Source organism: Anomalospiza imberbis, chromosome 20, assembly GCF_031753505.1.
Source record: "Anomalospiza imberbis isolate Cuckoo-Finch-1a 21T00152 chromosome 20, ASM3175350v1, whole genome shotgun sequence".
Lineage (NCBI taxonomy): Eukaryota > Metazoa > Chordata > Aves > Passeriformes > Viduidae > Anomalospiza > Anomalospiza imberbis.
This window is the reverse complement of record NC_089700.1, coordinates 8,947,560-8,959,010: the sequence shown is the minus strand read 5'-3', so window position 1 is coordinate 8,959,010 and position 11,451 is coordinate 8,947,560. Positions and strand designations below refer to the sequence as shown.

The 11,451-nt window shown below is 43.2% G+C and overlaps 1 protein-coding gene across 4 annotated transcripts in view; it reads right to left on the bottom strand.

The window, feature by feature from the left end:
• Window positions 1-679: 679 nt before the first annotated feature.
• The window catches only part of BRIP1 (BRCA1 interacting helicase 1), a 95,290-nt gene continuing 84,518 nt past the window's right edge, over window positions 680-11,451 (bottom strand). For all 4 annotated transcript variants that reach the window (XM_068210665.1, XM_068210667.1, XM_068210668.1 and 1 more), the window contains one exon: window positions 680-1,542. In XM_068210665.1, the coding sequence (XP_068066766.1) occupies window positions 1,450-1,542 (93 nt within the window). In that variant the 3' untranslated portion in view covers window positions 680-1,449. The remainder of the gene's footprint in view (window positions 1,543-11,451) is intronic.

Here is an 11,451-nt window from a genome sequence, read left to right as displayed (position 1 = left end):
AGGAGACTTTGAGGAACAGAAAGGAGACTTTAGGGGACAGAAAGGAAAATTTAGGGAACAGAAAGGAGACTTTAGGGGACAGAAAGGAAAATTTAGGGAACAAAAAAGGGACTTTAGGGGACAGAAAAGAAACTTTAGGGGACAGAAAGGAGACTTTAGGGGACAGAAAGGAAACTTTAGGGGACAAAAAGGGGACTTTAGGGGACAGAAAGGAGACTTTGAGGAACAGAAAGGTGACTTTAGGGGATAGAAAGGAGATTTCAAGGGACAGAAGAGAGGCTGTAGGGGACAGAAAGGGGACTTTTGGCTAGAAAGGAGACTTTAGGGGATAGAAGAGAGATTTTAGAGGACAGAAAGGGGATTTTAGGGGACAGAAAGGAGGAGCTGGAAGGGCTGGAGGATGCTTTAGGGCTTGGCTGTGCACAGCAGGAGCAGCACGAGCGCAGCCGATTTATGCGCTGCTAATTCCTCCCTCAGCCTTAGCCTGGTCTGATTGCAGCAGGAAAATCTCTGCATGGAGATCAACACTGCTCTCTGGCATAAGATCCTAATTATTTGAAAGGCATTTGTTTTCATAGTTGTTTTTTTTTTTGTTTTTATGTGTCCAGGTCGATGGCATTTTAATGCCTTATTAAAAGGTTGTTTTACAGCAGCCCGTCTGTTGGCTCGCGGTGCCCGTGGCTGTGCTTTGTGCTGCAGGATTTCACCTCCACGCTGGCCACAGAAATATTTTCCAAATTCCCTGTAAAAGTGGTGGATATTTCCGAAGACAAATAGTGGGAGGTTTTTTACCTGCTCTAATTTGCTGTTGATAGGGGAGATAGGACTTGGGTGTGTGTGTATGTCCCTCTGTTTGTGGCCTGCTTGCAAAAAGGGTTTGTGTTCATTAAAGGATATTCTTGCTAGCTCCATTTTATAGGGCTTTTTAGTTACATAAACAAATGGAAATGTTTTCATTTCTGGGTTTCTTTAATTCAGTTGAAATCACAGCAAGACAAAATATGCCAATGCTCCCCCACCATGTTTTCAGCCCAGACATTGCCATGTGGGGTCTCCAAATGCACAAGAAATTTAAAAATGAGGCAATTCAAACTTGGAATAAAGTGGACTTGATGAGTAATTTTTTATATTCAATTACTTTGAAGGGTATGTAAGGTAAACCAACATTCAAAAGTGAAAAAGAAGATAAAAAATTACCAGCATTCAGAAAATCCCAGTGAAATATTTCTTTTAATCATATGGTGAAGCCTTTGCTTTGTGCAAATGGCAGAACCCCCACTGAGTTCAGTGGGGCCAGAATTTGTACCCAGGTAGCTCCTTCCCATCCCTCACACACAAATATTTTGATGAACACCAGCTTGGTTGGGGCTGGCATTAAATAATTAAAGTCCTTTACTTATCTGTCTTATTAGTCCTGATGAATACATGGCCTGGATCAGCAAAACTCTTCTAAGATAAAACAGAATCTAAATTTCCTGGTTTCAGTTCTGGAGGGTTCTGCAGCAGCAAGCAATAATGAACAGAGGAGGGAAGCAGCCAGACCTACAAAAGAAATGGTATTTTAAAAGGACTGTACTTAAGGGGGGAAAAAGGGTTTGCCTTTGTACATAAAGAGCTCTATTCATTAAAAGAAGTTTTTACAAATGTGGTTATTTCAAATAGTCAAAAAGTGTGAAATACACTTAAAATGAGTAAAATTTGTGGGTTTTCCTATGGGTTAAATATGTGCCATACTAATAAAGCTCTCCTCACACCTCTTCCTACCTCAGAGTCTTTGGCCTCATTCTGCAAGATGTTTTGAATTGAGGGAGCTCAGCACTTCCCTGGAATGGAGCATTAGCCCTGCAAGGGCCAGCTCTGTAGAGATTCACAGGGATGCTGGAGAAATGAGACAGAAATGCTGAGAGCTGCACACAGGGCAGTGCCCACGGCACACACCAGTGAGCTCCTAGTGCCAGCACAGCTCCTGGGAGCAGCTGCTCCCTGGAGTAAGGGAGAAATCACAACAGAGAGCAAGTCACGCAGTCAGAAACATCCAGCAACCGCAAAGCTCCTGCCAGGCAGCTCCCAGCAGGTCCAGTTTTAAACCAGAAACTGCCTGAATTCTGTGTAGGTGCCCAGACCTTGAGTCACTGCAGAGTCCAAGCACCTCTCAAGTACATATAAAAATATATATGTGTGTGTGTGTGTGTGTGTGTGTGTATATATATATATATATATATGTGTGTGTGTGTGTGTGTTTGTATATATATATATATACACATATATACACATATATATGTATATATATATACACACACCTATATATGTGTGTGTGTGTGTATGTATATATATAAATAAATATGCATATGTGTATGTACATATAATTAATATATATAATGCATATAACAGATATACAATATATATAATTGATATATAATAGATAATTAGATATTATTTATATGTGCATATATAATATTATATATGAATATATTCTATATAACTAACATCTATATTAGATATCATTAATATATCTATATCTATAATTAATATCTATAATTATATATACTTAATACCTATAATAGATATATATATATATATAATATATGTTATATAGGATAAGATAGACTATATTAATATATATTTATGTATTTTATTAATATAATACAATTATATATATGAGTATCTATAATAAACATACACACACACACATGTGGGGTCAGTGAGTCAGAGAGCCCAACATCAGGCACACCTCACTCCTGACTCTGCTATTCCATGACAGTGAGCTGCTTTCTGCAGGAGGGTCTCCCACATTCAGTGCTCTCCTTCCCATTCCTGTTTTTAAAACGACCTGGCACTTACACTGCAGAAAAACCACATCAACAGCTTATGCATGAAAAAACATCCCTGCCTCAGGTTTCATGAAAGGTGCCCCTGTGATGCAGGTCAGCATTCCTGGATAACCCAGAGGAACCCAGCAGGAGCACGGATTTACATGGGAGCTCGTTCAACGAGGCTTCAGACACTGATGGAAATCTTTCCAGGACTGATTTTCCAGTGTTTCACCCTTCCTCACTGTTGGAAGAAAGCTTCCAACAGCTTTAAAATGAAACAAAGGTGTTAAAATCTGATTATTTATAAGTACCAAATTTCCAAGCTTTCGTCCTTGCAGTTTTCAGCCACCAGTGATGTGCAGAAGTTGAGATACCAGAGTTTAACATAAAGGTTTAAACCCATTTCCCCTCAGTTCTGTAACTCTGCTATCTGTTGCTGCACATGGCAGTGACACACCTGAAATGTAACATGACAACTCCAGGGTGGTTTAGGTACAGGAAAATCAGACATTTTGGAAAACACGGCTTAGATACAAAAAATTGAAAGCTGAATCTCTGCTGTAATAAAATCCCCTCAAATTTTCATAGCACTTGGTTTAATGTAGCAAGAAAACGATCAGTCCATTACTTAGTTCACATGCACTGACCCAAGGAATTATAATGATATTTTATAAAAGAATAGGGATAAAAACACATAAGTCCCAGCCACATGGTATTGTAACACCCTTCACTAAGGTACAGACTTCCTTTGCTCCATCCAACAGTAGAGATGGAGAATTTAATAGCAGAATAATCTTCCTGAACACCAACAAATTAATACATTTTTATTAATTGCTGTAAATTATTGCAGGAGAGACTAATGGAGGATAGAGCCACGTGTTTCCTGTGCACAACTGTGCTGTTTAACAAAGTCCAGAGCAGGAATCCCAGACCTGGAGTTGATGTCTTCACCCACTGCTCCAGCTGCCTGTCCCAAAGGAACACAGAATTCCAGGAGAGCCACTTGGACAGCAGGACATCATGCCTGGGTTTCCCAGGTGACCCTTTCCTGATGTTCTGGGGTGGGACAATGTTGGGGTGAACCCCCAAAGCTGCTCTCTGGATGAAGCTGAGCCTGTCTTACCCCATGAAACCCCAATTCCTGCCTTCCACGTCCTTCAGCCCCTGCAGCCTGCCAGGGTTTGGCCAACCCTCTCCAAAGGAAGCACGGTGGGACCTTCTCTGGATTTAGGCACTGTCAGATGTTCTTTGAGCAGAAGATGAATTCCTCTCCTGAGAACAGAACATTTTCTTGTGGTAAGTCCCCATCCAGCCTGGAAGGTGTTTGGAACATGGGGAGGTGAAAATGGCAGCAGTTACAAGAGGTTTTGTTCAAAAACATTTTTGAAAATGTTAAATCACACTGTGCCAGCCACTGAAATTGTTTCCTTCTCACCAAACTCATGCAGCGCTTTTACAATATTAACAAAACCACAAAAAATCTGCCTGAAATAGTAGCAGTAGTCCTTAAAAAAAAAACCCCTTAAAAAAACCTTCACCTGAGTGCCACTGGCTGAGGAGCTGCTCAGGATGGTCCTGCTCTCCTCTGTCCTTTTGTGTGTGGAACCATCCCCTGGCTGGCTGTGTACTCACAATTAATCACTTCTGCTTCCAATGATTCCCGTGCCTTTGGAACTGATGTCAGGCTGGGGCTCTCAGTGTGTTCCAGCCCATTTGTAAATACATCAGATCACACCTCGGTGTTGTACTTGGTACCAAGATACCATCTAGAGCTAATCTGATCCAGGCAGGCTGGAGCACAGCTCCTTCCCATCCTCAAAAGGCAGCAGGTGCTGGGCCAAAAGTCATCTTTTAAAGCTGCAGTAGGCCTTGTCCTGTTCTGGAAGCTGTTCCCTCTCCTTTTTCCTGAAACTTGGCTCTGCAGGATCCACTCCAGCCACCATTTGACTTTAATCAGAACTGTGGGTGAGGTCCAAAACTCGTTGAAAGCTCATTTATCCATCCCAGTTCACTCCCTGGATGCCCAGTAGCACTTTCTGACAGCGAGGTGCTGGGAATGGCTTGGTTTCCCTCAGAATCCATCTGTGGTACACCACTGTGTGCAGCCTGTGTGTTTATTGGATTCAGAGAACTCATTTTTAACTGGAAAAAACTTCTGGGAATCTAAACAGTACCGTGGAACTGGGACTGTGGCACAGCTGTGGTGACTTCAGCCCTGTTCACACAAGTACCAGCAGTGATGGCACCTCTAAATTCAGTAGAGCCTTGGAGGCTCTGCGGATCCTGGAGGTATTTCCGAGACCTTTAAGACTTGTATTGACCTCCAAGCTGGTGTATTTTCAGTTTCAATTAGTTGTGAAAGCTGGAGCAAAGCCACAGTAAGTACACCCACTTGCTGCAGGGAAATCACTTGAAATCTTGCTGCAGCTCTGCATTTAAAGGAATTTAGAATTTAAATTGCTTAGTGCAAGAAAAAAAAAATCAACCCTCAAATCTAGCAGCAAAAGTTTCTGCAAATGCATGGCCCTTAAAATATGATTTCCACCACTTGAACCTTTACTTTGATACTGCCCCAAGCAGCTGCTGTAGTGGCTGCCTGCTGCACTGGGAAAATCTCCTCGCTCCAAATCAGTTATCTGCAAATTCTATGCTTCATCTGAGCCACATAATTAAAGAAAATTTCCAGGGATTTCACTGGTAAGACAATACTTCCAGCCTGTATTACTCTATTACCAGCCATAATGATCTCCAAATCCTTCCATAGCCTATCCATCATTTTAGTTACATTTCTTGCTCAGAGAGGATGACTTTTCTAAATCAATTTCCCAACCTTTGGAAAGCCCTATGCCTGCCAGCAGTCACTCTCCCTGCTTGAGCCCAATTTATTCTTTTTCAGCCCACCTTGTCCAATAACTGCAGTTTGACTGCAGGGGACTTTACTCCATTCGTTTCCCAGATGCCAATGTACATTCAGAAAGTAAACTGACCAAATCTAGAGAAAAGCTTGAAGCTTTATTCTCATTCCTCTGGAGCTCAGCACTTTCAGCTTCATGTCCTCACATTGCCTGAACTGATTGAAGAACGTTCCCCAGACATTTCTGAGGCTCTGTCCTGGCCAGCCTCAGAACAGATTTTATGGCCAATTTTTTCATAAGTCTAATATTAAACCAAACTACTTCCTTTCTTTTTTTCCCAGCTGCCAATTTTCCTTGTTTCACAAATGAAGATTATCGCTTTTCCTAATTGCACAGTAAGGCCAGGGATCAGATTAGGATTGCCCCTTTTCATCATTCATTTTCCAAGCAGAATTTGAGTTACAGGATTTGGCTGCCAGGAGCTCCAGTTTCTGCCCACCTTTCCAGTCATTCATCAGGGCTGGGATCTGAAAGGACCAGACACGCTCCTCCTGCAGCCCAGAGCTCGGATGGAGAGGGTTTGCTAGCTAGGAAGTTGAGCTGAAATATCCCATCAGAATTATTCTTAAATTTCAAATGACAAGTTTGTTTTTGGTCCTAATTTCTCATCTCACAGAGAACACTGGCTGACAATCCTTTGTTGCACTGTGGGCTTCAAATGTGACCTAAGATTCTTTGATTTGGTTCCAAAATGAATATTTTAGCTTGCATCTTCATCTGCCCAAGACTTTCCTTCTTTCTGCCATTTTCTGGGGAGCTCTGTGGGTGATGGCAGCCAGACCTTGTCAGTTCAGCCTCGGGGGTCTGTGTCCAGCCTTCCCACCTGGCCTGGGAATTCTCTAGATGTCCCCAGAACTTTCTTTCTTATCACAGGTCTCAGTCCTTCCAAAAAAGGCTTCCAGATGTTGCAGATTCTTGCTGCAATTACATCTGGCCACCTTTGATTTCTGAGTGAGTCTTGCAGAAAACAAGTGACTTCAAAAAAAAAAAAAAAAGAGAGAGAGAAAAGAAAAAAGAAGCAACAACTTCTCAGATACTGATGTTTAAAAACACTGTCTGGATGTTCTGAATTAATATTGTGTTAGAAGAAGCCAAATGGCTGCATGCCAGGGCTCAACCCAAGGTGTATTTTTATGGCAAAGCTATAAACCCACAAAATAAGTGGTTTATAATGGAAATTCTGACACACTTTTACTATTAAGAGCAGAAATGTACTGCTCGTGGCAATAAGTATTTGACAGCTGCAGTACTCACCTGTCAGCTGCAGTGCCTGAACAATCCATCCTGAGGGGAGGATTCCTCCCTATCTCATCCTGCTCCAGCCCTGCTCAGCCGTTCATCCTGGAGCCTTCCAAACCCCTTTTCTGGCTGATTACAGGAAAAGCAGCTCTGGGGTTCCCAGAGCTCTGCAGGGTGCTGGAGCTCAGCCTTGGCTGCAGCAGAGCTTTCAGCAGCTGGAGGATGGCAGGGTTTCTGTACCACTGCTCCTTCTGAGTGGCACTCACCACAGGGACACAGGGACACAGAGCCAGCTGTGGGACTGAGCTGTCAGTCAAACCCCAAAATCAGCCCTGGCAACTTGATACCAGAGCTATGGCTCAGTCCTGGAGAAAGGAGGAACTTTGAGCAGTATTTAGGATACTCTATCAGTTTACACAGGCAGAAAGATCATTGATAGGCTGTGATAATAATAGAAAATATTTGCAACAATGAGAAAGGACTAAAATTAATTTCATAAGGTTGAAATATCACAGAAATGAACACTACACCTAAAGCAGTTTAATCTGGGAAAAGGGACAGTTTTATTCCCACTGGAATGTTCTAAGTGGTCACCTAATTAGTAGTCTCCCATTGATAAATCATTAATAACATATAAATCTATAATGGGAAAGCAGGAGGGAGAATCAGATCTGTTCAACTGACAATATGCAATACACTGGTGTGTGCTGGCTCTGGATCTGGTCTGTCTCTATGCCATGTATTAAAGCTGAGATTTCCAAATATAATCCGGGGGGTTCTGGATGCTTTTGCCATCCCAAACATCTTGATTTGCAGTTACATTCTTCAGGAAAACCCAGAAAGGAAGGAGTCAACGTTTGGTTGCCAGAATGGAAGCAGAGACCTGTGTACACACACTTATATACACAGCTTGAACTTATTTCATACTGCACACAGCAGTTGCAGAGAAAAGACTGAGGCAAAGTGAAGGAAACCTAAACAGCTGACAAATAAACACAGGGTGATGGATTCAACTCCCCAAGCAGCATGAATGCTTTCGATGCCATAAATTAACTTCTGCCCCTCCTAATGCACAGATTAACTACAGCAGCAAACAACAATACAGAAGCCTTTTAAAATAAAACGAAAATGAAAACCAAATCACACATTACTTAAAAATAATCTGTCTGGAGATGAATTAAAACATTTGTGACTCTGAAGCAGAATTGATACCTTTATTTCCAGCATCTTCAATTAACACCCCTAGGAAATTTAACAGAGTTAAATCAATGTTCTGGAGGGTGTGCTGGATCCAGGGAAGCAGAGCCTGGGGCACACCAACTGCCTCCAGTCTTTAGTAGCCTCCAAGAGCTTAAAGACATCAGCAATTTTTACTTGCGTCTTGAGGATATTACTCACAAATGTACACTGGCTTAGCTTGGTAAATTCTAAGGGCATTTATAGCATGCCTAGAAATTAAATCAAAGCTAAAAAAAGCCATTTGTTGTGTGTCAAATCACAAGCAGCCTGCTGGGCTCAGATGGGAAATGCTCTGTGGTTCTCCAAGGAACTTTCTGGGAAAACCAAACGCTGCTGGGATGGAAGGCAGGACTGAAACACCACTCCAGAACAAAAAACACCACTCCAGAACAAAAAACACCACTCCAGGACCAAAACCAGACACCACCCCAGGACTGAAACACCCCTCCAGGACTGAAACACCCCTTCAGAACTAAAAACACCACTCCAGAACAAAAAACACCATTCCAGAACCAAAACCAGACACCACTCCAGGACCAAAACACCACCCCAGGACTGAAACACCCCTCCAGGACCAAAACCACCCCTCCAGGACCAAAACACCCCTCCAGGACTGAAACACCACCCCTGGACCAAAACATCACTCCAGGACCAAAACCAAACACCACCCCAGGACCAAAACACCACCCTAGGACTGAAACAAACTGGGGAACACAGGGCAAGAGATGGAGGGGCAGCACACAAAGGAATCTTAGCAAAGATACCACCTCAATAATTTGGCAATTAGAGGCTTTAAAAGCCTCTTATTTTTAACCTTAAAAAAAACCAAACCAAAACAAAACAACAAAAAAACCCCCTTATTTTTAACCTGATGCTCTGGTGAGCTGAGAACAGCATCAATTTATCTGGGACAAGAGCTGTAGAGTTTACTTTGATTTTTCTGACATCAGGCTTTGCTTTATGATTCGTTTCATATATTTCTTGGTGATTCCTCAGGTTAATTTTAAATATAAATTAATATTAGTTAGTTTAATCTCCGTTTGGATGCTATTGGAAAGGAGCCTCAGTGTGGGTGCAAGCCCAGCTGTGCCTTGCAGAGGAGGAAAAGGAAGGGGATTGACAGCAGCTCTTGTTGCTCCCAGCCCAGCTCTGCAGATCTCCAACAGCCACAGTGCTTTCCTTGGACCAGCTCCCCTCCTTTTATTAGCTCCTAGCTGCTTTTCTGGGGAAGAAAATCAATGGAAACTGGATTTCTCAAAATATTTGTTTTGGTGTAAAACAAAGATAGCCCAAGAAAAGTACTTCAGGCAGAAATCTCATGACTGAAAAATTAGACTGGTAAGATTTTAAGACCAAGTTAAAAGTTATGGGTTTTCTTGGGTTTACTTTCTTTGGAAGCAACAGAAACCTACAAACTCTTTTTTGGTACAACAATGCTCAGGACCCTTGAGGGTCTCAGCATCACCTTCTGGCACGACTTAAGTCAGGAAAATTTTCATAAATAATTTTAATTATTAGACTTCAATAATTTAGATTTCAAGACACATACACAACATCCACCCCTGAGCTGTAAAAGGTTTAACAGCTCAGACCCCTACAGTCCCAGCAGCAAAAGAGCTCCAATATCCCCTCTATGCCATGGGAGCAGGATATGGAAAGTTGGAGGTCAATGGAAAAACTCTGTGCCATAGGAACTCCATTTTGTTCCATTGTGAAATCACCGGGGGAAAACAAAGGGATGAGTACAAACGCAACCCAAGCAGGGGGTGCAGCACTCAGGGAGCTGCTGCAGCTCCGTGGCTGTGGTGGGAATTTGGGAATTTGGGAACTCTGCTTTGCCCACTCGCAGCACTGTGCAAACGCCATTTACCTGGGCATGGCACAGGGAGCAGACCCAGCACCTGGAAATGTGTCCCACAGAGTCTGGAGGGAGCTGGGGAGCCCTAAAATCCCTGGGACAGAGCAGAACGTGTTCCTTAGCCCTGCCTAGACCTGGGGAAGGTTGGGAATGTGTCCCACAGAGTCTGGAGGGAGCTGGGGAGCCCTAAAATCCCTGGGACAGAGCAGAACGTGTTCCTTAGCCCTGCCTAGACCTGGGGAAGGTTGGGAATGTGTCCCACAGAGTCTGGAGGGAGCTGGGGAGCCCTAAAATCCCTGGGACAGAGCAGAACGTGTTCCTTAGCCCTGCCTAGACCTGGGGAAGGTTGGGAATGTGTCCCACAGAGTCTGGAGGGAGCTGGGGAGCCCTAAAGTCTCTGGGACAGAGCAGAACGTGTTCCTTAGCCCTGCCTAGACCTGGGGAAGGTTGGGAATGTGTCTCACAGAGTCTGGAGGGAGCTGGGGAGCCCTAAAATCCCTGGGACAGAGCAGAACGTGTTCCTTAGCCCTGCCTAGACCTGGGGAAGGTTGGGAATGTGTCCCACAGAGTCTGGAGGGAGCTGGGGAGCCCTAAAGTCCCTGGGACAGAGCAGAACGTGTTCCTTAGCCCTGCCTAGACCTGGGGAAGGTGTGGCCAGGGCTGGACCTGACGTGGCTCTGCAGGACCAGCCTTGGCCCAGAAGCCCAGCCCAGCCTGGGGGGACGAGGTCCGCCTGCCAAAGGCAGAAAAGGAGGCTTTGCTGAGCCCCTTATTCCTGTCTGCAGCTGAGGGAAGAAACCCCAACATTGCCACAGCAAGCACTTGGCTTGCCCAAAGCATGGGAGGTCCTTTCCTCGGAGCAGAGGACAAGCCCAGGAATAATTGTGAAAATAAATACTTCAAAACTTGGCTCTCTTTCTTCACCTCCACAAAAAGGAGCAGTTAAATCCATAACCTGAGTTTCAGACTAACTTTTATAAATTATTTCTCCTCTGCAAGAGTTAAGCAGCATTTCTTTGATCTTTGTGTATGAAATACTTCAACTTTCAGGGTAATCCTGGTCAATGTCCACTCTCATTTTAAAGTATAATTTGTGGTTTCAGTATTCACAATGTTATTTTGATGAAACAGAAAAAATATAATTCATTCAATATTGTTTATGTCTGGTTTGAAGTCCCAGATGTTACAAATTGAAGTTCAGATATTCAGATTTTTCACATCTTTTGGAATTTTAAACTGTGCCTATATGGGACAAAATTTTTACTTCACTGACTGATCTCCTGTTGATTTCAGGGTGATTTGGCTTCTACGTGACAGTAGAAGAGAGAAACTGGCTAAAAGTAAATTCTGTATCATAGTAAGGATTATTTTGCTTTCTCAGTAACAT